Source organism: Betta splendens, chromosome 14, assembly GCF_900634795.4.
Source record: "Betta splendens chromosome 14, fBetSpl5.4, whole genome shotgun sequence".
In the NCBI taxonomy this organism is placed as follows: domain Eukaryota; kingdom Metazoa; phylum Chordata; class Actinopteri; order Anabantiformes; family Osphronemidae; genus Betta; species Betta splendens.
Window position 1 is genome coordinate 1725586 of NC_040894.2, and position 27378 is coordinate 1752963.

Genomic DNA, 27378 nt, shown 5'->3' on the forward strand with positions numbered 1-27378 from the left:
GCAGCAGGTTCGAGGGGTGGAACAGAAAAGCGCTGGCCCTCGGCAGCGTGTTCTCCTGGGGTTTGCGTCTCTGCATTGTTCTTCTGGACCTCTGGCCAACTCTTCCCTTTTGCCGGAGCCAAATCCGAAGCCGCAGCACGGACGCTGACAGAGGTTAATAAGCTTTGGCCAGTTCCAGCAGATACTTTGCAAATTCAATGTCATCTGGGTGCAGAATCTTTGGATTCATGTTTCCAGGCTTCTCTTAGACTCCAGACTGGTTCCAGAAGAGGTCCACTTCCCCTCAGTGAGGCCTGAACCGACATTTTCTGTTCTTGGAATTCCTTCCATTGTGATTGAAGAGCCCTTAAGTGTCCGGGGAGGTTCTGGGTTTATGTTCCCGATAACAGTCTCTGTACATTAATTTGATTTAAAAAAACTGTTCAAGGATGATTTCTGGCGAAATTATGCCCCCTGCAGGCACCATGTAATCAGCCACATCATAGGAAGTCATTAGTTTTATCCAGTCATCACAATATGCTGTCACTGAATCAATACAATCAACGATTTGCCAAATTGATTATCTATGAATCATAAATCTAGTTTTCTTCAGGATAATTTGCCTGCAGTTCCGCTGAACCTGTTGACAGTGAAGACGTGTTGTGTGATGGAAGGAGAGACGGGGAGTTGTGTACACAGAAAGCACTGCTTTATTGACTGCACTGGACTGGACTGGATTGGTTTGACTGGGAATCCATCAGATGAGGGTGAGAGCTGGGACTGGGTCAGACTGGAATGAGACGGGTTGAGGAAGGGGGATGCAGCCGTCATTAAGGCAACACAAACAGCATGCAGATACAGTCACAGGAACATCGTCATCATCATATTGCTTTTCAACGTCTCGCTTAAAACATTGAAATTGTACAAAAAGGAAGAAAATAGGTTTTTCGCACTAATGAAAAATACATTTTTTGAAATTGTTTTCCCTCCTACAAAGAAGATTCTAATACAAGAAAATAAATATAGCAAAAAAAGCCAAAAATAATTTAAGATAGCTCTTCTTTTTCATATTGTATTATGTTCAATAGTTCTCTTCGCTATTAACAAATGGCACAACATTCTTTGAAACAAAGAATACAGAAGGATTAACTCCTGCAACATTCATATTATTGTATTGAAGAACCGATGCGTGGAGGAGCGACCGGACACGACGGCAGAGGTTCTACACACCTTCATAAGGACAAATAAGACAGGAGGCGGGAGCTGCTCTGCTTTGACTGGATGATTGACAGGTGAATCACGCCTGAATGAGGGCGATGACGTCCAACGATTTAAAAATGTGCTGAGAGAAAACAAGGGCTTTAAGTGGAAACGCTATTCATCTGTCCTCCAAGAAGAGGGTTTGAATAAGTTTGCTCAGTCTTGATTGACTAAATCTGATTAAAACCTGCAGGTCAGGAGACGTGAGAAGGCAGCTTTTATTTTGTTGTTAATGAGACTCAGAAAGAGCCTGAGACACGGAGGACGGGAGGAGACACAGAAACACGAGACGGGACCTGCTTCAGAGCCGAGCCAGAGTAAACTGGCTGAATTGGTTCTGGGTTCTGGTCCAAGAGGAAAAAACTGGGGCTGTAACATTTCTAAGTTGTGCGACCGTGTGTTGGCCGTGGTGCATGTGATGTGACTGTTGAAGCCGCGGGGGGTCACCGCTCGAACACTCACCTCCATCATCCACACTCACTGAACTGTAAACCTGCATTCAACACCTCGTCTGATGAGAAAGGAAGAAAGCAGAGCGCGTCTCCTCACGCATGCGTCTAGACGTGATTTATCCAGATTACATTTACATCTGCTGCTAAAGTCCTTCATAAAACTGATTCCCACACGCTTCCCTGTGATTTTTAGTTTTGACTTCCCCACTGAACCTACATTAATGTTGACGTCAGTCAAACACATCCACATCTACACTCACCTCAGCTTTACGTCCTGATGCTAGAACCAGACGTGAAGGAACGTTTAGACCCAGAGGGAGGAACCAAAAGTGGGACCTTTCCAAGAACATACATAAAACATTTGGATTGTTTTTTAATCATCCAACGCACTCATGTAATGATAGAGTTTGGTTCATGTTGGACGTGGGAGCAGAGAGTTAATGGATCAGGACACAGACGCGACCTGAGGCCAGGTCAGTTTAGCTCTGAGCTTTTTATGACCGCTGCTACTGACTCAAATTAACAGTCACGGTCGATAACAATAATAACTGTGTTCCGGGCAGTTCGTGCCATTTAATGCAAATTTTTACCCATTTCTATTCTGCCTTCCTGATTCAATTGTTACGGTTCATAAAGGAAATAGTTGGATGGAGACCCGGCGGTGCAGAGAGAGAAAGATGGAGATGAGGAGGCGAGAGGGCGAGAGGAGGGGAGGGTCTGTGCTGTTTATATTAGCTGCTTGTTAACTTGACTGTGTGGACACGGGAAAGAACAAGTTGTTCTCTCTGGCTCAGCTTCAGAAAACGTCCCCCTCCTGTTCTGCTTCTTCCCTTCGCTGCATCTCTCTCTCTCTCTCTCTCTCTCCCTCTCTCTCTCTCTCTCTCCAGGCCAATGCAAAGCAACGTTTCCTCCCCAACACGTGCCTGTCGTTATTTGTCCTTAAAGCTACAGACCCAAACTTGATAAAAGCGAACATTTTCTTGGTTGTGATCGTCCTGTACTTCTGATCACCTGACGGGAGGGGGGGGGGGCACGGAGCTGGTGGCGGGAGGAGGGTGAGGAGCGAGCAGGGAGGAGGAAGATGCTGGATGGCGGAAGCAGAGTAAGGTGCCGTTCGTGCCGACGGAGCTGCTCTGGAGGCAGAAGACGAGAGACTTCACTGAAGCTCAGCAGGTGAAGCCTCCGACTGAAACCAAACGTCTGCTTCTTCACGTTCCTTCACTCTCTAATGTGATTTTAAAACGTCTTCTGTACTTATTATGTATAACTCATTAAATATACTCTGAGCTTCTCAAATCAGCTTATTCTTAATTGTATTTCATAGTTCAGACATTTGGTTTGGTTTCTTGCACCTCAACACTTTTTAATCACTTATTTTGTCTATGAACTGAAAATGGTTTCAATCAGTAACTGAATGTGATTATTTGGAAACAAAACGACTCAGTCGACTATAATTAATTGATTATCACAGCAAAACCATTAAATGATTGACTACAAATAGCACAGGCGCGTTTCATCGTGTTTGACTTTACTGACGACGGGCCTCAGATTCACCTTCGACTCCACTGGTTCCGTTTGAACTCCACAGACCAGCAGGTTTCTGCCTCCACAGCGTCTCCAGCCTGAGATACAGTGAACCTTCAGTCTGAGCGGGTCGGGGGTCTATGTTCAGAACCGTATCAGAGGAGCAGTAAAAACAGATAATGAGTGAGTTTCCTAGTCTGATACGACCGCAGCGTCGCTAAAGCGTTGCCAAAGAAAAAAACAGCTTGCAAAGGCTTCAAAACACGGAAAAGTAATGTAGTAGTAGTTGAACAGTATTGTACATTATTGTAGATGTATATAAACTCCAGCGGTAGGTAAGTATGTGGGCGAGTGGATTTGTCAGACTGGTACCGGACAGTAAAGCCAGAACCGGACCACGGTGTCAGAACTGACCGGACGCAGCCTCAAACCACTCTCTACTGGATGAAGCAGCAACCACAGAGGAAGAGAAACATTGTATGAACAGCATCTTCGTGCCCACCGCTTCCTCTCAACCTCCCAGCTGATCACGTTCAGACCGAGGCAGCGGAGCCCAAACGGCTCCAGCAGCTTTGCTTTTGGCGGCTGCTTCCTCCGTCCTGGTGCTCATCATTCGCGTGATCTGTGCTCGGCCGAGAGGAAGCCGGGCCGTCGGTGCAGTGACGCCTCCGGGCGTTTACGACCTGTCAGTGCAGCAGAGAGCGGCCGGCGCTTCGCAGGTGAGCTTCTGTTTACCGGCAGCTGACCTGCTAGTTCTACAGCAAAATCATCGTGTGTAAATATTCAGCCTGACAGAGTCGCAACGCTGTGAGAGCATCAGAGCCCGTTTGAGGCCGTGAGCCAACACTCACACAGGACAGTGATGCTCTGAAGCTGCTTCTAGTTGATTAGAAGACTCCAGTCTACAGTGTCTACGAAGCGGAAGGAGGTGGCGTTGGAGCCACAGTGTAAATATCAAATAATAACCAGTTTGTGTTTGCTAAAGCTGCACAAACATCACAGAAAAACCTCCACTGCAATTATGAAACTGGCAAATCTCCAGTACGGCTCCACGTTGGAGCCGGAGGGTTGAAATGTAAGTCAGGAGCAGGAGCTCGCCTCCAAAACGTCCTGCAGGAGATCACACAGTGGGAGGTTCTTCCAGCTCTGTGGAGCCTTAGCAGGAGCTACTACATGTCCAGGCCGCACGAGGCCTTTCTAACACCACCGTCTACACAGTCAGGCTACTCTGAACATTGAATATTGAAACCAAGAGTATATTGTTCTGTCTTAACACATGGAAGGTACGAGCCACTAGTGGAGGATTCTGTGGACTGTAATGATCCTCCTTCGAGCCTCAGCTCATGTAGCTGCTATTGTTGCTGTATGTGTTGTGGTGGTCGGTGTCCGTGCGGGTTGTGATGGAGGCAGCCGGCGTTGAAGTCCAGAACCGTCCACCTGTCCTAAATGTTTGCTTTAGCACAAACTCAGCAGCTGCTTCAGACAGTACTTTGCACACTTAGACAGAAAACCTGCTTTCCTTTCAGAGAAGGCTTTTTACAGACGGAGGATCGTCTACGACGACTACACCTGAAGGACATGGAGACAGACGAGGCTCTGTCCCCTGGAATAATACTCTGCTGCTGTCAGGGGCCATCTCCCTCTGAGCCACTCACCACATTTACATAAAAAACTATCATCTTGTACATTTAACCCTGTTACACCAGCTCTGACGTGTGTGTGTGTGTGTGTGTGTGTGTGTGTGTGTGTGTGTGTGTGTGTGTGTGTGTGTGTGTGTGTGTGTGTGTGTGTGTGTTCAGTTCAGCAGCATTTGGCTTTTTTGCTGAGTTGCCACCTCAGTACTCTACCAGCAGGCTTCTCCTACGTGAACCCAGTGAATGCAGGCGTTCCCACCAGAGACGGGCTGAACTGACCTGGACAGTGTCACATCCTCATCTAACATCCTCCTCTGCACACGTTCACCTGCACAGAAGGTGTGAACGGTCGGATCTGTTCTTTGGTGTGGTCACTTCACGAGGAATGACGGAGGAAGCAGGTTGGACACGTTCACAGACCTGGGTACAACAGAATCGCGTGTGCTGCTTCCGGGCGGTTCGGCTCTGGTTGACCAGTCTCCCAGTGAGCCGTCGTTCGCAGGGCTGCTCATCCTATGGTCAAACTGGGAGTAGCATGCTCAGTAGTGCTCATGTAGGACTACACGCATCACTATTTCATTGATATACTGTATATGTTATAAAATATGTGTCGATATATTGTATCTATGTCGTACGTCGCTTTTTCAATACATTTTTGAATCGTTTATTCTTTTTTAAAATTTTTTAACCCCTGAGAATATCATGGACTGCTTTACGTACAAAATACAACTCTGAGAGAACAAAACAAATTTACAAACAACTCAATTGAGGAGCGTAAGAAGCTGATTATTATGTGGTCATTTTTCATCTACCGGGAGGACGAGGCTGCAGCGGAGGCACCGGTTACGAGAGCTTGGCCACGGCAGAGAAGGTGGAGAACCTGCCCACAGAGAACCGGGTTGTTAACCACTTAATATTTTTAACAAAGTTCAAATTAGGAGACTGCAATTGGGAAAAATAAAATATTAATGATTCAGTGGAGGAATCAGGCTCCACAAAATACAAAAGTCATAGTTTATGTGGGAACCGTCTGGAGATACGATGCTAGTCAGGAATGACAGGTGACCGGGCCAAGCTCTGTTCACCGATAGATCTGGACTGAAGCGGCTGAGTCATGAGGAACACCAGCACTTTCTCTCTGGCTCCGTGTTCCTAACATTTGCAGGCGCTTTGTTGATTGACTGCAAAGGCTGCGTTTCAGGCACTAGGCAATTATTAAGGTGACAAGAAGCCCGACGTTGGCTACACTTGGGAAGGGTTTCCTTTTGGTTTGATTGTAAATCCGATTGAGAAGCGACTGATTGATCGTCTGATTGGGCGCTCACACACGTGGAAACGGTGTTTGGTCGATAGTAAACTCACTTTCTCTGATCCTCCACATATTTGCATAAAGAGCTTTGCTCAACTTTCCACTGACAGTGAACACGCAGGTTGTTTGTGGCCAGGCCAGGGTTTCACAGGCACGAGGCCCACTTTTGATTGTTTGGTGAGGGAGACGGGGGCACAGGGCGAGCGACACAAGGCACAGAATTTCTATCATTATTTCATTATTATTTCATTTCTATCAACATTTAAGCTGAGAAAAATCAAATGGAAGAATTTGAAAGCAACTAACAAAGGGCTTTGCTTGGTTTGTGTGTGTGTGTGTCTGTGACTGTGTGTTTGTGTGTCGTGCGACAGGGCCGGGGTCGGTCCCGACCTTCATCTGAACATGAAGTCTGTCTAAGACAACACAACAGCGAGGTCGGACCCGGCCCTGAAGGAGTGCTTCCATTACAGCTCTTATGACTAGCTAGTTGTGCTTCTCAAGGCTGGACACGTTCCATGTCGACGCTGGTACATATTCAGAGCAACTCGTCTTTCTATTGAACGTATTCACGGAAACAAGGACTCATTGGATGAATCTCAGGCCATAAAAGGCCAAACGTGAAGCAGACCCTGAAACCAGCTTGAAGAATAACAATAATGCCCCAAAGTGTTTGTTCCCAAGTCTGGCAGAAACCACAGACACGAGGCCGTACTGGGTTCTTCAACACCCAGAGTCCAAATGAAGGTGAGACACAAAGACAACAGCTTACAGGTACTGGTTGAACGCATTGTGCCGGGTGGGCGCTAAGGGCAAAGTGTCCGGTGGAGAAGCTGTATGAGGCAAATGGCTACATTCAAGTTCCCCCAAAACACGACGCAGGTTAAGAGCTGAGAGAAATTCCTCTGGTACATGTGACAAGAATTTGGTAGCAAAACGCCATCCAGCCATGTGTTGTAGACTTTGTACTGGGCACAGATGGAGAAACAATTAGCCAGCAGGACTCTGCCTGGATAACTGCATGTTTGTGTGTGTTCATTTGAGTCTCAGCACTTTAGGATGCCAACACGCTCCTTCTCAGCAGGTCCTCGTTCCCAGAATGCAACTGTGACAAGCGGAGCTTGCGTCCGCCGGAGCGCATGTCCGAATCGCTCTGCTCGCCGTCAGAGAAGTACCCGTCAGTGTCAGCAGTGTTCAGGAGGGACATGTCCTTCCCTGTCAGCGGCAAATCCATGGTCTGCAGTCCTGCCACGCCCACTCCCACGCCGCCGCCCACTCCCACGCCGCCGCCCACGCCGCCGCCCACGCCGCCGCCCACGCCTCCACCGCCGCCTCTCCCTCTTGATTTCCCCTGGCGGGACAGACGGAGCCGCGGGCGGAGGGTGGTGCTGGGCACCGTGAGCCCGGGGCTGGACGCCGCAGCAGGCGACGGGCTTGCGGTGAAACCGGCCCCGGACGAAAGCCCGTTTCCAGCGTGAGCGCTGTCCCAGGGGCCCCGCTCTTCTGATATATGACAGGAATCCATTTTGGAGATGGGCGGCTGGGGCGCCGGGTCCTTGTGCAGGTCGGAGCTCCGGGTCTGGTGGTGGTGGTGCAGAGCCCGGGAGGAGCCCTGGGACCGCTCCCCTCTGCGGCCGGCGGCGCCGTTGTCCTCGGTCACGCTCGCCCAGAGGCTCGTGGCAGTGGACGGAGAGCAGGCGGCGGAGGCAGCGGCTGTGGACACCGGCGCCTGGTTCTGGGCCGGGCCCGGCTGCCCACGGGCACGGGGCTTCGGGCTGGCCCGCGGTTTACGGCCCAGCTGGGGCGTTTTCCAGGTGGACTGCATGGAATTCTCCATCATTAGGTTCAACAGGCTCTCCTCCCCTTGCAGGAGCTGGAGGAGAGGAGGAGAAAGACGGTGAAGGAGGTGAATAGCTATAATCTGTAACCATGGTTGATCTGACATGTACAGGTTCTATAGAAAACGTCTGCATCTACGACTATAGAGCTGTAACGTGAATGGACTCCATCACCGCAGCACGAGGTGCCGGCTCTACCTGGTCCGACAGCAGGCTGCCGCTCTTGTCCCCGTGCTGGTCGGCGAGCGCCCACTGGCTCAGCATGTCGTCGGCCGTGATTTGGACCGACTGGGCGAGCCAGCTGTCGAACAAAGAGTTGTCCAGCGGGAAGGACTTGGACAGACCTGAAGGAAGAGGAAAGAGGGTGAGGAGAGAGAGGATGCGGGTTTGGGTGAAGGACAGAGTCAGTGAGAAGCAGCGTTCAGTCTGGTCCTCACACAGGACAGAACCAGCGCAGCGTGTGCAGCGTGATGTGCAGACAAAGCTCCCTGCGTTTAAGTGCTTATGTGTCTGCAGAATCAGGAGATTTTCATGGCTTTGCAAGTGCTGCCAAAGCGCTAAGTCTGTTTTAGTCTCCCTCACAGAGTAAGTGAAGACGATGAGGCTTAAGGAGAACGGAGAGCGGGTGCTGGAATCCATTGGTTCTGTTCCCACAGAAGCGGGTCTCCACATCTCGTCTCGTCTGTCTGCAGCTCTCCGTTTACGGCGTTTTCGGCACAGAATGTGTTTCCTGCACATTTGTTGTCATGCGTGTCAGTGTATTTCTATTTTAACCAGCTGTCTGCACAGGCTGCGCTACAGCTTGTGTTTTACTGATGCTACACACCCGTGAACATGATCCTGCTTCCTTTGTGCATCTCAAATCAGAACTGAGCGCGGACCGGTCTATTAAATAAGTAAAGTCTTTACTCTCAATGAGTCATTTTGTTCACTGACACATTACTAATAGAACAGGCTGCAGTTCCACAAAACGCAAACAACCACAGAAATTTGACCTGGCATTTAAACATCACGTTTTAATATAAGAGAACATTCAAGGCTGGTTCCACAGCTCCAACATGACTGATCGCACAGAGCAAAGGAAGATGCTCTCGAAGGCAGGCAGAGATGATGCAGAACGTCTGTCCTGAGGGTGAATCATTCAGTGAATGGAGCAATAATCACATTTAGTGTTGTTGTTGTGCCGGGAACGACCATTAACCTCTAAACGTGAGCGCGAGAAGTCTGTCAGGTCCTGTTTGGTGAAGAACGGCCTCTTAACAACCCACAGCGGTGGATAAATGTCAGCGGCGTTCACAGGACCTGCACGCAAACACATTCATAAGCGCACGAGGAGCGCTCCGGATTTCTGTGGTTTAAGCGTTGTTCTCTTCTCTCCCCCCCTATAAATCTTCTCCTCTTATAATGAGCTGCCAAGTGAGACAGCAGGAGGTGCTGTTCAGGAGGCTTGAACACCAGCACGCACACGCACGCACGCACGCACGCACGCACGCACGCACGCACGCACGCACGCACGCACGCATAACATATGCACGCACACATAACACACGCACACACACACACATGCACGCATGTACGCACGCACACATAACACACGCACGCACACATAACACACGCACGCACACATAACACACGCACACACACAAACATGCACGCACGTACGCACGCACGCACGCACACATAACACACGCACGCACACATAACACACGCACACACGCACACACACACACATGCACGCACGTACGCACGCACGCGCACATAACACACGCACACACACACACATGCACGCACGCACACACACACACAGTGCCCGTTTCCATGACGCAGCGCATCTCTGCAGGAGGGAATAGGTGACGGAGGGGAAATGGAGACGACGAGGACAGAGCAGCGAGTAGCACGGACCCGAAAGCAGCCACACGTTCAGGAAGCCTGGAGTTTTCCTTTTACGCTGCACTGCAGCATCATGGAGAGGTTTGTAACTCAAGCCTCCTCCTCCCCAGAGTTAGAAAAGAGACTGATGCCGTGGCAGCGGTTCGTTAGCCAGCACCGCTAAGGCACAGCACACAGCATAAGCTACCAGCAGCAGGACGGGGCCCAGCCCAGACCCGTGAGAGAGAGAGAGAGAGGGGGGGGGGGGGGAAGAGGGAGAGAGAGAGAGAGAAGGAGAGAGGGGGGGGGGGGGGCAGACAGAGAGAGAGGGGGAGAGAGAGAGGGGTGGGGGGGTGAGAGAGAGGGAGAGAGAGAGAGAGAGAGAGAGAGAGGGAGAGAGAGGGGGGGAGAGAGAGAGAAGGAGAGAGAGGGGGGTGGGGGGGTGAGGGAGAGAGAGAGAGAGAGGGAGAGAGAGAGGGGGGGAGAGAGGGAGAGGGAGAGAGAGAGCGAGAGGGGGAGAGAGAGACAAACAGACAGACAGGGAGACAGCGCTGCTAGGTCTAAAGCCCTCGCTACAATCTGATCCGTCTGTTCTCGGGTGCCAACCGTCTCCTTGGAAACTCCAGCAGAAAAACAGAGATGGAACAAGAGAAAGTGAAGGTGCAGTGGAGCGATCTGAGAGGCAATCTGAGCGACGGAGGAGAAGAGAACAACATCCAGAGTCACAGATTCCACACAGATGCCAACACGTCTTGTTCTGTCAGTGAGCTCATAACTTAAACACTGTGTTAATAGCGCCTCACAGCACCAGAGGTTAGAAAGGTCCAACTTCACACCTGCTGCAGTGGTGACAGGGTCAGAAGCTGCAGCAGCCAATCAAAACAGGCCTCCACCTGCTATTCTGAGCCGTTACATCATCAGCAGCCTGTCACGTGTCTGTGTCGGACACTAACGGACCTGTTTACGTGTGTCACCAGCTTCTGCTGCAGATACGGAGACGTTTCACTGTAACGTGCAGATCAGACGATGCTTCACAAAGAACGAGCCACGGTCGCCGCCGCCGCTGGCACACGGTGCCACTAATCAACAGGAGGACTGGGGACAGCGCATCTGAGAGGGAGTTACGGAACACGTCTGTCTTCCTGATCCCAGAACACGAGAGCAAGACAAAGCCCTGGGAGACGGGACCAGACCCGACAGAGAACAGATGGGCCGACACACAAACGCACACACTGAGACTGTGAGATATGGACACATACGGCCGCGAAGGCAAACACACAGATGACACGCTGAGCGAGGAACCATGCAATCAATCTCTGTATATATATGTCTAAGGCATGCTGCACACACACAGACACACACAGAAACACACAAACAGACACACACACACACACACAGACACACACAGACACACACACAGACACACACAGAAACACACAGACACACACACACACACACACAGACACACACACACACACACACACACACACACACACACACACACACACACACACACACACACACACACACACACACACACACACAGGTGATACGGCTGCACACAGAGAAGGGCTTGTTTGTCATGGAAACACAGTGCGAGTGATGATTTCCAAGGATCTCCTCTACATCAAGATAAAGCCATTATCCCTCAGCAGTCAGGTGGAAAAACTGAGGCAGGGAGTTGGAAAAAGTGTCCCAGTAATAAACAGAGATAAAGGCAGGAGAGATGCTATCGGCACAGGAAGCGCTCTCCTGCACTGTCGAGGTCTCTGTTTATGGATCACGTCCTCGACAGGAAGCTGCTGCTCAGCTCAATGAGGACGTGACCCCGGGCCTGCGTCATGGCCGACGGCAAACGCGTAGTAGTGGAAGATGGACGGACCCTTCGTGGGTTTAGATTTTATAATATTTAACAGACTCCTGGGAAATGTGGGTCACGAGCGCCAAGTCACGGCCGCACGAAACCCGGGAAAACCCTCGGCCGTCACCGGTGGGAGCGGCATCAGACCCATCCTCAAAAACGTATCAGATGCAGCGTTTAGCTTTTAAACTACAATCAGGAGCTGAATGGGGCTCTGTCCTTCGTTCACAGCTCCAGGTGCCGCTCTCTGATGGCGCCGTGAACTCTTTGTTGTTGCGTTCGTTCCAGATCACGGGAGAAAACGGAGCTTTTTTTATTCAGTCGCTGCTCCGACGTTGACACACTTTCAATACTTTGATGCGTCTCTGTGTTTTAAGTTGACACATTTGTTGAATTCTCCATCATTAACACATTAAGACGATATTCTTGTGTTTCGACTTCATTGATTTGACGACTGACCTGAGATCTGATCTGTTATGGAGGTAAAGAGCTTCTATGCACGAGCATAAATGATGATGGAGATCACAGCTATTCATCTATTCACTCCAGCGCTCAGTTACCAGTCGTGTGGCGTCATTGTGCCCACGGCTCTTAACAGAATGTCACTGCAGGAATATTCATAACCTATTAGATCTGAATACATATAAGCCGGTGTTATGTAAGCGTCCACCTACTTACTGTCCTACATATAGAAGCTATTCAGCTTGTTTTTACAGCGAAGCCTCGAGATGCAGACGACTTTGTTGTCCATTTCTTCCATTCGCCTACACGAACACGCAGCAAGTCACACCTTGTTTTTTCTGTGCAACAACCTCATCGTTTAGAAAAAATAGAATGTAATATATAATGTAATATTCATATAAAATATGAAGCTCACACATATATCAGCTTCATCCTCTTTTTCATATTTCAAGTTGTTTAATTTCATCCAGATGATCTTGTTTTTGTGCGTTTTGTTGTTCTCGTCCTCGCTCGTTTCTGGGAGACTTTGCTGCAGCAACAAAAGTGAAGCCAACATCATTTTTTCATCACCATTCAGTGAAGATCAGCCCAATGAACCCCTGATTGTTGATTCCTCCTCCATGTGTTGTATAATTCATACGCTACCAGACGTTTTCCACGTATAGAGACGTTTCCATAGTCTTCAAGGGGACTTCTCGTAACGTAATCATTTTGACGTCTGCATTTTGTAACATTTCTACCAAAGCATCTTTATGGTGCGGCTGCTCGTCACACGTCTCACATGACTCCCACTGATGGCGTGATTTCCCCAAATGAAAGGCAGAGAGACGAACGTGGAGCGTTTGATGCCGACAGCGCTCTGGATCTGCCACCACCACAGCACCGGCGCTCATCAAGCTGTCACCGCATCTCAGCAAATATATAGGAAGAAAAGGAGGCCGCTTCCAGGATGTCATGGAAAAACAAGGCTGTCAACCTAAATGAACGCAGATGAGGAGCAGAGGTTTGGATCAAGCGCCCGTTTGAGAGCGCCGCCGAATTAACACGTCACTCAGCAGATTCCTGCTCCTGCTGACGTGAAGCTGGAGCGTTTCCTCACAGGCCGAGCGCTCACAATGAGACACAGTGAGACAGAATGAGACACAATGAGACATGAAGCGGACGGACAGCGGACGGACGGTCCACGGAGCGTCCTCAACGCGACGCCGGGCCTTTATCTCCTCGTTCGCTCCTCGTCAGCGTGGATGCGGGTGTCACGGCTAAGTGCGTCTCAAGCCGCCGCAGCCTCCAACAAATATCTACACGCATCAGTCTCCATTTCCATTTCAACCCTGCCGTGGGAGCGCCGTGCGGCGCGGGACAATCTGTAACGGGGAACGGATCACCTTCAGCAGGACAGAGCCTCATCATCATCCTGCTCGACTGACAGCCGCCCTCGCTCTTATTCTGCCAGTGAGTCACTAATGACAAACATTAACACTGGGGGAGGTTCTGTCCATTGTTTTTCACTTCTTTATTCCCTTTGTTGGAGAAAAGCTAAACTAAAGAATAATAGCAAATTTGAGCTAAAATAGAAAAAGCTGTTCCTTTTCAGAGGATATGAAGCTGAAGATGTAAAAGGTACAGACGGTTTCAAAGTGATGTGACGATGAGCCTAAAGCAGGAACCTGGAACCCGGACCATTGAAGCTTGTTTTACCAGCGCTCAGCTGTTCCTCCTCTGTCTGAGCGACGTCACGCTGTCGACAGATTGATGCATTGGAGCAGACGCGCTGAGCTGCAGTCAACTCCCATTGAAGGTTTTACCACCTGACACTTGATCCACAGTCATCGGTCGTCACACAGAGAACAACACACACAAACACAAAGGATGCTGACAGAAGGAAACTGTTCTTACGGAGGTTGAAGCTTCTGATGCATCGATAATTTAGTTTCCCCTTGAAAATGAATGATATTATTGCTCAGACCTAAAGCTTTACTACGTCTTTGTTGTTTTATTGTTGCATTCAGCTCTAGATGAGAACGAGTCAAACCAACCAAATAAATTATTGATGCATGGAGCTATGAATGTGCTGACCTTTTATCAGCAGGAGCTTTCATATGGACACACACACAGGCATGTGTTGAACCAATGAGAAGCATCTGATCAGACTGGAGACGCTGGACACTGCGGAGCGACAAGCACACACACGGTACCTAGCTGTGTGAGCAGCGAGCCGCTCTCTGACTTCCATCTCTCCTTTTTCTTCTCAGGGCTACTCTTCCTTCTCTCCTTCCCTTTCTCCTTCACTCCATTCTGCTTCCTCTTTTCTCCCTTCTGGGTTTTCTCTGCAGGGAGACACAGAACACGGGCTCGGATCAGTTGCTGTGTTTGACTTAAGCTCCAGAGCGTTTTTGACAGAATCAGACCTGGAGCAAATGCTGGTTTTGCAACATCGTGAGGAGGAGTTTAGAAAAGTTGAGAGAGAGTTGAGCGAGGAGGAGAAAAATATCCAGAATGTAGGAACAAAGTGTGAATTTAATGATTTAAAGCATGCGCCAGCACCCGGAGAGGAAACCCGGGTTACACAAGGTGTTTGACCCGACTGACTGTCACACAGCAAGCGCTGACGCAGCGTTTTCGCGCTCGAGAACGAAGCCGAGCGGGTGTTGAGATGCTGCATGATGTGCAGCCTGCAGAGCTGCCTGAGACATGGATCACTCCACCGTCAGAGAACGAAGCAAAACCAACCACCACCGCTGCTAAAAGGAACATGCAAACAAGAGTTTGTGCTGAACTGGGACCAGTATCCACTGGTTCACACGCAGCCATGACCTTGTTCTGTGTCACATGACGCCCACGGTGTTGGGACAAACACACAGTTCTGGAAGAAGTGGATGAGTTCACTGAGGGTTGAACTGGATCATTTTTCATCTAATCTAAGAGGACAAAGCTGTAAATGAGCACATTTGACCTGAGCATCGCTTCCTTCTGTGCATCTCTGTGCGAAGCAGCAGGTAAAGACGCGGCGCCTGTTAATTTACTTCCAATCATACATCCATCCACGAAGGCAAAGATGAAGCCGGATTTAGGCTGAACTGTGACACGAGAACAAACCAGGAAACCCTTTCAGACGGAGGATGAAGCGTCCACCAGGCGTTTCTGCTTTTTCCAATTCATTTTAGCGCCTCTGCAGAGATGACGGCGCCATTAGCGCCGGGGAACGGAGCCTCACGCAGCTCCTGAACTCTAACGTCTGCTTTTTGCTCTGACAGAACAACCACCTTATCCTCTAATCTCCCAGGAGCCGTTTCCAACATTCCTTCTGCTTTTTGTTTCCTAATCTGATCTGTTTTTCAATTCTCGCTTGGAGACGGACGGGACCTAAGTCTTTGGGCTTTTCCAAGGACGCCTGAAGCTCTGCGTGAACGTGCTGGAGCTTTCTCCCCGCAGGCTGTAATCGCAGCACAAATCCAACTATCAGCAGTGGGAACCTTCAGAAGGGCTTTTTGTGGCGTCTGTGTTTTCCTCCTCCTTTGTCTTTACGTTGTGCTGCCTTCCTCTCGTCGCTCCCTCCAACCCTCCTCCGCTCTCTTGTTTAGAAGGTGCAGCAGCTCCGGGGGATTCGTCTTTTTGAAGTGTGTGATTAATTTCCCCTCTTTCTCTGTCTGCGTGTGCGAAGCCGCTGTGTCCCATTTCTTACCTGAGCTCATTAGTGCATTGTGAGAAAGTTTTCCTCTGTTTTCTCCCCCTCCTGTTCTTTTACACTCACGTCCTCCTCATCATCACTAGTCCAGTCCCCGTCTCTTCTTCCACCCTTTCATCCCATTACCTTTACTGTCCCCTCCCATCCTCCTCTTCCTCCATCCTTATTATCCTTACCACACACACACACACACACACACACACACACACACACACACGGATCTGTTCTTCAAAGGTGAACGTGCACACAGATGTAAACATACTGTATTAACTGTACGAGTCCCTGCTGTGGTCAGGATGCCGCTACGTTACTGACTCTGCATCGCTTTCTATCTGTTCTGATCTCCACCAGCAGCTCCAGCTCACAGCACTACAGTCGGTAGAGCATCCACGCGTCCTCTGGACAAGCAGAGACGCAGCAACGATGGAGGACGACGACACTCGGTGCCAGTTTCAGTTTCTCAGCTCTGATACGTGGACTCGGTGTCTGCAGGTTCCCGTGAATGTGATTATAGAGCTAACGTAGGAATCAGTGGGAGACTGATCAACGTCCTGATCAGCTGAGTGAACGCGTCCGTTCTTCATGTTGAACGTGTTGGAACAAAAAAAAGGAGATGAAACAAAGAATGAAATATATAAAGGAAGAATGTGAACAGAGCTGAAGACTGGTAAGTAAACAGGCAGAAAAAAAAGAGGAGACACAAGGTGAGGGACATGACAAATGATTCTGATACGTGTGCTCTCGCTCTCACACAGACCAGCAATGCTCTCATCGAACTCCTGTGTGAATAGATATGGCTGCTTAGTGCCAGCAGCTCAGCTCCCGGTACCTGATGACAGCAATCTGCTGAGTCAGGGGTTCTGCAGTGTGTGCGTGTGTGTGTGTGTGTGTGTGTGTGTGTGTGTGTGTGTGTGTGTGTGTGTGTGTGTGTGTGTGTGTGTGTGTGTGAGACACACTGTGCTAAAGTGATTTAGTTGTGAGCAGCCGTGATGAACGCTGCATAACACACCACACACACACACACACACACACACACACACACACACACACACACACACACACACACACACACACACACACACACACACACACACACACACACACAAGCGCGCGCAGGAGTTCACTGTCATTACGGTGCCAGCGAAACATCACTGCTATCGCCATGACAACAAGCTTTCGCCAGGACAGCTGCAGGTCACGACTACAGGAGCAAACACAGTTAATCAGGATTTCCTGCCTATCTCTGGTACTTAAGTCAAAGCTGAAGGAGGCAGTTACGACGCTGCCTCAGCTCCTGGTAAATATGACACTGTTTTACTGACTAGGGAGTTGCAGTATTTCTCCATCGGTAACATCACTACAGTATGTTTATGTAGAACTGGAACTATTGGCCTCTAAGACCAGTCATGGTCAGTAACTAGTGTAATTGAACCCTGTGTGACTCGTGAACACGCCCTGTTTTCTGTTTCCATTAAATCTCATCTGAAACATTCTTACAACGAGCTGCCTGCTCCCCAGCTTTGGGATCTAACTTTCACTGGTCCTGTCTGCATCCACGGTATCTGGATACGAGCCGCAGGTTCCACGAGCTTTGCTGAACCCAAATCCTCCCTGAGATGCTGTCACTCAGTCCTACTGGTTGTCAGACTATTACTACTGCATAGACACTTCTACTTTTTCACTTTGAATGAATTTTATCAAAAAGGGCCGTCGTTGTAGGGAGGTCACAACAGACAAAAAACAAAGGGGCAAATCTGCTACATTTAACCCGGTCTCCCTCAGCCAACGCAGCCAGTATCATGCTCCCTGTTCTCCATCACAGAGCAGCTGCATGAGAGGCATCAAGGTCAGTCATCTGTGTGGAGTGGAGAGGAAATCCAGCTCCGTTTATGTGGACGCTGTGTGTCACAGTATCGGGCTCTACTATTATTCCAGTGTTCTTTGCTCTGCAGGTGTCAAGCGTGGCCTGCTGTGAAAAAATGATGACAGGCCATTTCCAAAACTATCCACCCACTGCACTCAGTCAACAAGGGTTTGGATGTAACCGTCACGCACTCCAGCTTTTGGAGTTGAACCTTCTTGTGGTGAGCAGAGCGTGTGTGCTGCAGCGTAGGTGTCCAGAATGTTAAAAATGCCCCTCACCTCCGGCCATGTCCTCCTCCAGCAGCTGGATCTGCAGGTGGAAGATCTTCTCCTGCAGGTCGCACAGGCTGTGCTTCATCCTCTCCCTCCGTGTCACCATGTAACACAGGTTCCGCACCTGAAACACGACAGCAGGAGGTGAGACGCTGGCATCACTGCACCAGTCACATCTGGAGACAGGGTCGGTCAGGAGGAGCTTCACACCAACCATATACCCCCACTAACAGCAGGAACAGACACCTGTTCAATGTGATGGTGTTACCAAAGCAGCATCTAGATCCTGGAAAAGCTTAGAGTTAGAGGAAAAAGGCGCTGCAACATGGAACGGAGCCTAACGTGCATCCAGTAATGAGGCGGTCAGAGGTAGGAGGCGGAGGAGACTTCCTGCTTCCTGCCAGAGAAGCAGATCCACTCAGACACACTGTAAACTCCAGCTGAGCTGTCTGCTGCTCCACGCTGTCAAATGACTCTCACATGTGCCCATGAGCAGCGTGTGTGAGAGCTGAGGGCTAAATGTGTTGGAGCGTTTACGGTGAGAACGTATGGACGCTGGACGACAAGCTGTGGGTGGAGTGTGTTACAGCTACTACTGCTGTGACTGGCACAATAAAAAGCATAGGAACCAAAAGGGACAGGCTCCACTGATCACTGAGGGTTCATGTGTGGTGCATGTAACCTGAGCAGACGCCAGTTTAGCCGAGCACGCTAACGAAGCTAAGGTGCAGGTAGAGAGCGAGGTTTACAGCCGCGCAGTAAACATTCACAGCTGCTAACGGGCAATGACATTAATGCACGGCACATGTAAGTCATCAGGTCAGATATGTTAATGTGTGGAGGTTAATGGTCCGTGAAGGTCTCCAGATACACGTGGACACAGACGCGAGGCAGAGGAGGAACTAACTGGGATGCTGCCAGTGAGAGGATCCACCCGCACATCTGTAAAGCGTCTGGAACGTGAACGCGGCCAAGAACTCAGGTATTAAAGAGTCTGCTCCATCACATGCAAAGAGAGTCCATCAGCAACGCACTATGACAGTGTAGCAGTGTAGAGGCTTTGTTTATTCATCACAAATTATGTCGTCATGGCAACGCCGCCTCATGTTAGCCCAGTCACTGGGTCCGGATGTGAGGATGGAGGTGATTTTACTGTGAGTCTGTGTGAGCAGGCAGGTGCCAGCTGATGGATTCATCAGCCCGGCCTATCTGACCCCCCCCCATCCCTACTGCACGTCATAACAGCAGCTCAACTGGGACACTATGTGCAGAGACTGGCTTTGACGCTGTCTGGTGTCCACTACTGCCTCTGGACCCATGACAGGAACAGAACCGCTCGGCTGTGTGGTTCATACCAGCAGCTTTTACTGACACCCTCTCTCTCTCTCTCGCTCGCTCACTCCAAATCTGCTCATGAGAGCTTCGAATCAAACCGTGCTGAGCGTTATTAAATTCAACTGCATCTGTTGATGTTTCCACGGGTCTGAGAATCTGAGCATGTTTATCGCTGGATGAAGTTAAATAACGTCCCTTTTCTGTGAGCTTCATCTGAGACAGGACACGGGTCGTCAACATGTTTACTCACGTGTCAGAAAGTGACCGTGCAGCCGATTTACCCTCCATTTATCAATTCAAACGACTTCCTCTTCACTAGTCAGGTGAGATATTGGCTCGTTCAACGCTATTTGCTCCAACCATCTGGTTATGACAAAGTCAATATGACACGTTTGTGGACGCTGCACGTTCATTAATCTGCTCGGCACCAATTCAGCTTGACAGCTAATTTGTTTTTTGGCAGGTGCCCACAAAGAGGAGATTTAAGGCCCAGGTTAGAAGACGTACGGCGCAGAACAGATGAAAATCTAATGCGAAGAAGCTGCTGTGCTTTTGAAAATGGAAGTCCATGCATTTACATGACACACAACCTGCATGTTAATACATGAGGGCCCTGGTGGTGGTTTAACCATCCTCTGTCTCACACTAATTACATCACCTGATGTCTTTGCATTTGCTTGTATATGAAGGATACGTTACTGGTCATGGGATGAACAGGTGTGACTGCTCTCCTTGTACCCACGGTAGCGTTAGTAGCAGACCACAGCAGGGGGTCCTGCTTCCTGGTGGAGGCGGAGTCTATGATGATCACAGAGAGTTTCTATGGGACCGGTTGGTTTGAAGCCTCCACCCACTGGTGATCACCTGGATCAGGTGACGGCATCCAGCAGAGAGAGAGGAGGATGGTCCACTAGGGGGCAGACTAGGATCTCACCCTCTCTGACGCAAAAATAGTTTTATACTTTTGAACTTCTGCTTTTGTGTAACATAAAATAAGCGGCAGAGGTTGATTTTGACATCGTGTCCCACACATGGTGAACAGAGGCTAAGTAACATTACAGACAGAAGTTTAACGTACGACATCTCTATTTGCTTTGATTCATTAACAACCAAAGTTCACACCAAATAAAGGAAGTTGCCTTTTTCAAATCCATTGCTGTGTTTGAGAAAATAAAACAAAGGCAAAGAAACTGCCAAGAACTTGATTCGTTATCTGCAACTTTCTGCAAACAGGACACCGTGTGTGTGTGTGTGTGTGTGTGCGTGTGTGTGCATGCGTGCGTGTGTCTGTCTGTCTATGTGTGTGTGTGTGTGTGTGTGCGTGTGTGTGTCTGTCTATGTGTGTGTGTGTGTGTGTGCGTGTGTGTGTCTGTCTGTCTATGTGTGTGTGTGTGTGTGTGCGTGTGTGTGTCTGTCTGTCTATGTGTGTGTGTGTGTGTGTGTGTGCGTGTGTGTGTCTGTCTATGTGTGTGTGTGTGTGTGTGCGTGTGTGTCTGTCTGTCTATGTGTGTGTGTGTGTGTGTGCGCGTGTGTGTGTCTGTCTGTCTATGTGTGTGTGTGTGTGTGTGTGTGTGTGTCTATACGTGTGTGGTGTGTGTGTGTGTGTGTGTGTGCGCTGCTCTGGCTGGAAACACTGGACCTGCTTCAGAACTATTTCCCAAACCAGTGAGACAGAGCTAAAACCCAGTGGGAGCGGAGCAGCAGGATCGTGTGTCTGTATGTGCTATTCTGAGAAATAAACAAATCACGTAAAGTGCCTGAATGTCTGCAGCTTGTCTGAAGTTACTTAAACGTATTTGATGCAGTCTGTAATCAATTATTATCAAGAAACTGTAATAGAAGAACAGAGGAGAAAAATCGGGTGTGAAATGAAATAAAAAACACATTCTCTGTTATTCACAGAAGAAAAGAGCAAAACGGAGGTAACAGGTTTTTCTCCAACTAACTTCTAGCTCAGATTTGTATTGATCCGACCCTCTCGCTCGCTACCAACCCGCGCTGCTTACTAATGAGCACCATCGACTCCTCAACGGCCTCCAAACGCACACAGACGCCAGATCACAATTATCGATCTTTAATTGGCCCAATATCACCTCTCGTCCAATAAGGAGAGTCTGGGTTAATGACTAACGAGACGATCTGCGCCTGAACCGGACCGGCTGATAAAATGGCATCACGCAAAACAAGCAGCGCCACCATGTTGTCCCAGGGTCCAATTAGTCCACAGCGTCGCTATTCACATCTGCATCAGTGATTATTAGACAGCTGTACATGCTGCTGTTCACCTGAGGCCAAGGGCCTGATGAGCGTGTGTCCATTAAACGCTCACCGTGCACCAGGAACCTCCACATGCAACACATCCTCATCTGGAGCCCACACGTCTGCTTTAACTCCAACATCTGGACCACGATGTCATTAAGTAGTAATGCTTTAAATGCAACACGAAGCGGTTTTACACTGAAGTGGTTTAAATAGTTTCAGGTTGATGCTCGGCCTGTTTCCTCGCTGGCTGTCTCGTGCCGTATGTGGAGCTTTCTCAAGCATCTTTGTGTTTATGAGGTGATATGGTGAGGTGCTATACAATTACACATACTTTGCCAAAGACCCTGCAACACACACAGGCTGTGGAAACACCGTGGGCTGTAAGAGGAGCTGCCGCAGACGCAGGTCTTGGCAGCCGGAGCCCAGATATGTGTAGTGAAGACCTTCAGATACTATCAGACGCGTGAAGGATGAAGGCGCGCGCCGCTCGCCTCCTGCAGCGTCCTCAGAGGCTGCTGGAACAGTTGGCGACTCGCTCTCACCCAGAGCACAGAGCAATAACGCTAATCTCAGCGGGGACTTGGTCAGTGTGCATCATCTCACTGCTTTAATTACCGGCCCTGACTCAAAATAGATCATGAGGACGGAACGGTGCTCGGAGGAGAAGAGGAGCAGGTCTGGACTCTGGAGGAGGAACTCAACTCCCATCTCACACTGTCACCGAAAAGTTGAACCCAGGTGTGAAAAGCTGGTGTTAACCAGCTCAACGTCTCCCTGTGACTCCTAAACATGCAGCAACAAACACCTAAATACCATCAATCAATACATATCAATGATGAATCCCTTGATATGGAAATATAAATGTGATCCATTTACTGTACTAGCAGTTTTATTCACAAAGATGAAAATGGATTCACTCTTTATTATAGATTTACTGCAGAATGTCAGAATCCAATAGACTCAATGACTTTACTGCACCATGAGCTACAGGTGACAATAAACTGTGAATAGAGAATCTGAAGTTGCAGATTGATGAATCACGAAGAGCCAACAAACCACTGATCATCTAGAGAAACAGGCTGCGAGAGCTGCGTCAGAAAGAGGCAGAATACAAAGCGTTTAAAATGTAAAAGGAGCAGACGAAGGAGTGGAGGAAGGATGGAGGGAGGAGAAGAAAGTGGGTCAGATGAGCAGACAGACAGAGGAGGCTGCTGCACACACACACACACACACACACACACACACACACACACACACACACACACACACACACACACACACACACACACACACACACACACACACACTACATGATTTATTAGCTCCTGCTAGTCTGTCAGCGTCGTCGTACCGTAGTAACACCCTTCTGGGATCCATGGCAACATGCTTCTCCAATCAGAGCTCAGAGGCTCATTTTTTGGCTGCGTTCGTTTGGCCTTACTCTTTTTTTAGGGTGTTGAAACTTTATTCCACCGTTTTCTTCTGCGCTGCTGTGGATGCAGGCTGACGGGGCTGCAGGGCGAGTCTGGACCGCTGCCAGAGCAATAAAGTCCAAACAAGGCTCTCTCTCTCTCTCCTCCATCCCTCTCCCGTCGCACGCCCCTCTTTTCTAGCTACATCTATTCTCACGTTGCTCTCCTGTCTCCTCCTCATCCTCCCAACCTCCTCCAGCTTTTTACTAACTAAGTGCCCATGCATGTTCAGATACAGAGGAAAGGAGAGAAATGGACACAACAAACAGGCAGACACACAAAAACACACACTGGCTTCACGTCAGAGTGGAGTGTGTACTGTACATGCCACACCACGTCTAATAGCAAATATTTAAAAATCAAATCCTGGTTATGAAAACCTTATTACTCCAAAGCCCTCGTCTCCATTGAACTAAGGGTTTATTGGACAAAGTGTTTCATATCAGCAAACAAAACAGGATTTGAGGAGGGATTAAACTGTCTCCAAAAATCTCACTCGACAATGTACCCAGACAGCAGGACGGGCCGTGGTGTGCAGCCTGCGTGAGCCCTGAGAGGATTAAAGAAGAGGTTGCTCGGAGCTTTTGGAAATTTGGATTCCATTGTGTCAGTTTTCCTGAGGAATCCCCAGATACGACCAGAGGCACTTTGCTCACAATTACTGCACGCAGTTATGTGCGACCAAGCTGCAGGTGCCTCAGCTGCTTGAGACGGAGCAACTCGCATTATTTCCCTGCAACAAAGCACTGGAACATTCACCAGCACAGACAGGAGGAGCAGAGCCACGCGCTGGTTCGGCCTCTGGAGCAGTTTGACCCAGTGACTGGGGTTCAGGTCTCCTCCAGCCTCCTCTCCTCAGGAGGAACTTATGGCTCAAAGCGCAGCGAGCGGCAGCGGAGGCGGGGCCTCGTTGGCTGTGTTTTATTGCCGGCCGCCCGGGGTGAGCGCAGGTCTGAGGAGCGTGTCTGCAGATGCTACGCCAGCTCAGCAGGGAACCTTTGTTCCATAATGGCTCGAGAGGCTGCCGGGGACAAGATTACAGCATCTGGAACAACGGCGACACCGCGCTCGAAGCTCCACGGTGGACCTCAGTTAGGAGTGATGGATTCTGGGAGCAGCGTGGGCCCAGCTGACTGCCGGCGCCTCCCAATTAGCTGCAATTTATTGGACTTAGTGAGTGAGACGCATCGTGAGGACACGTCAAACGCTGCTCAATCACGGGTCTGAACTGATACTCATGCGCTCACGTCACAGGACGGAGCATTTCTGTGAAAAGCACAGACTGCAGCCGTCACAGCTGGACTGCGGATGTGCTTCATTCATTGGCTGAAATATTGCTGTGCTTCAAATGCCATGTCTTGTTAAATGTCTTTTCTTGTTTGTTGAGTTATGGACATTTTGACTTTGTTTGGTGAAATGACGTTGTTGTTCCCCTTTTTGTTGTTGTTCTGACACAAAAGCTGAACTGAGTTGTGGGAAATAAATGAGTTTTATGTCTAATTGCTTTGTGGCATCAGATTGTACAGTGATGCAAACAGAGTTGCACACTCCTGCGTATTCGCTTAATAAAATGATCGGTTTGTAGCAGTTTGAATAAGAAGCATTAGAGTTCTGAGGTTTCAGTTGGTTGGATTTAACGTTAGCGTCCGCTGTCACCTGAGTGTAAAGAAAAAGGTGAAGAGGGTTCACTGAGACCCAGGTCACGAGAAGTCAGGTCTCAGTTCAGGCTCTGGAGTGAATGGGGAGAAAGAGGCAAACACTCACCTGTCTGTGTGTGAGGAAACTGAAATAAACACCTGATGTAACGTCCAGTCACCGGCTCTTTAACATTTAACCTGGACAGCGTGCGTTTGGAAGTTTGAGCCTGTGTCTGTCTTTGATTGAGAGTCTGAAGAGGTTTCTGTGGCTGATTCCAGGCCTGATCTGAATCACATTTTAGGTTTTCACAATAAGAGCAGTCAAATGGAAACAGACTTGACTCTGCGTTACCCTGCTCAGCAGTGGTTTAACACAGAACCATTGTCTGACAGCTAGAGTTGAGACAGAATAAAGGGGTGTCTCAGATCCTGAGGGCAGAGCTGTTACCGTGCGCTACACGAGGCCATAGAAGCTCATGCTCTGACCTGAGTCACACCTTCAGCGACGCATCGAGGCAGAGCCTGCTTCTCTTCATACCTTGACTCTTCTGTGCCTCTGTTCACTATTTGACAACTAATTGCTGAGGTTATGACCCAGATACTAACTGCAGCTAGTTAATAAATATTTATCGTGTCAGATGTTTACAGATAAATAGAGGCAGAGGTCAAGACGTTGGTGAGGTTTCTCCTGTTGCTACACAACAAAAGCACAAACGATAAACGAGCAGAGATGTAATTAATGTGTTTGCGGTACTTTACAGCTAAACGTCTATTTTATATTAATAAATGAAAAGTGAGGTTGACCTGACCCTTCACTGACACATCTGAAGCAACCTTGAGCAGTGAAACTCCACCTCTACCTCTGATGGAATAATAAAAACTTCCGGTAGGTGAAATAACACTCAGTTTCACACTTGTGACAAGTTCCAGTACTTCACGACGGAGCCGATGCTCAGTTTTATTACTACACATAGGATTAAAGAGGTTCTGTCGCCGGTCGAGTCGACTGTGTTGACAGACTCTGGGAGGACGTTATTAAACTGGATCAAAGGGGAGATTTTACAGAATTGTGACATTCTGTCGATCGGCTCCGTCGGAGAGACCTCGCTGTAAAATATTAAAGGCGTGGGTCAGTTGGGCCTCACACGTCCTCATTACTTATTGACTGGGCCCCGTCCGTGTGTGAGACAACACAAGCAGAACCAGCAGCGTGTCTGCACGGGTGGGCACTGGTGTGTGTGACAGCCACTGTAAATGCACTATAGCCAGAGGACACACAGCAGCAGGTGGTGTGTGTGCTGCCATGCGGCAGCTACTGTCTTATCAAAGTCATGTGAATTTCAGGTTTAACTTCCTGTGAATTATTTATACATGCAGCAGCTTCGGCACCTGCACTGGCCAAAGGTCTGAAAACGTATACCACCCACCAACACACACTTCATATCTATGCACGCACACACACACACACACACACACACACACACACACAGTGAAACAACACACTGTCACAGAATTATACAGTCGAAGCAGACATAAATATTTATACCTCTCTGGCCTCATATTTATTTCATTGGACAGAGCTGGTATCAGAGGGGCAGTGGGATGGTGAGGATATCCACAGAGAGAAGATGGAGAGAGGAGGAGGAGGAGGAGGAGGGGGGGATGGGGCGAGATGGAGGCAGAAGAAGAGAGAGACTAGGAATGAAGAGACAAAGAGGTGATTAAAAGAAACAGAGCAGGTCGGAAGCGGCGAAGCAGCAGATGTGGGACCTGTGACAATGTCAGCAGCAGCCAGTGAAGGAACCCGACCAGGACAGGACGGGATGAGGAGCTGCTCAGCTCCGGCTGGAGGAGATGTGCCACTGAAATGTCAGGAAAATATCACTGCGATGCCACTGACACAGCCTGCAAACGTGTCCCTGCAGCACTGATGTGTCTCGTGTCTTATTGACTTGCACCAAACATTTGAGCGGGTTCCACGCGTGCTTCTCCCATAATCCACAGCTTCAACGCGTTCGAGCGCCTCAGATCCCTCCTCGGGCGGCTGGAAGGCGGCTCGCTGACCTTGTGGCAGAGCGTTAGCGAAGGCTAGAGCCAAAGGAGGCTGTGTGAGCGCTGGAGCCCCGCGGCTGTGAAACAGTCCAGGCCGCTGTAGCATGTAGCATTTTAACTAGCGCTGCTTCGCAACAGGAGGTTTGAAGCCGAGCGAACGGCGCTGGAGGCTCAACGGAGGTGTAAGGAGTTAGTGCTTCAGCTCAGACAGGATGAAGCCGAGCGGTTCCACATTTAGTGTGAAGTTAATGTGAATTCATCTGAATCCTTTATTATTTGTGGCTGTTAATGCTCATAACAAGTGTCTGATTCTGAAGCCAATGGATGAGTTCAGTGAATCAGAAGCTGGATGGCATCATGGTCGCTTTGCAGAGAGGCAGGATGCAAATGAACGGGCTTTAATATGCAGCAAGACACAAGTGAAAAGGTGACGTTGCAGTTATGAGTAAAAGTGCAAAAGCTGCAGATTGCGGCCTTGTGCAGTGAGTTGGTGTGCCTTAAAAGCACGTTTAGTCCTAATTGTGGTTTAGTACTTGTGTATGTGTGCTAATGAGGATGCGGTTGCATGGCATGTTAATGGGAGTATTATTTTTCAGTTACAGTACATTAAACCC

General features: G+C 49.2%; 1 protein-coding gene across 2 annotated transcripts in view; it reads right to left on the bottom strand.

Moving 5' to 3' along the window:
• Positions 1 to 666: 666 nt before the first annotated feature.
• Positions 667 to 27378, bottom strand: part of jade2 (jade family PHD finger 2) — an 87252-nt gene continuing 60540 nt past the window's right edge. Inside the window, exons 11-14 of one of the 2 annotated variants that reach the window (XM_029173439.3) lie at positions 18013 to 18130; positions 14381 to 14512; positions 8192 to 8337; positions 667 to 8028 (exon numbers count right to left, since the gene is read on the bottom strand). In XM_029173439.3, coding sequence (XP_029029272.1) covers positions 7210 to 8028; positions 8192 to 8337; positions 14381 to 14512; positions 18013 to 18130 — 1215 coding nt within the window. In that variant the 3' untranslated portion in view covers positions 667 to 7209. The remainder of the gene's footprint in view (positions 8029 to 8191; positions 8338 to 14380; positions 14513 to 18012; positions 18131 to 27378) is intronic. The other variant, XM_029173440.3, reaches the window with a different exon arrangement.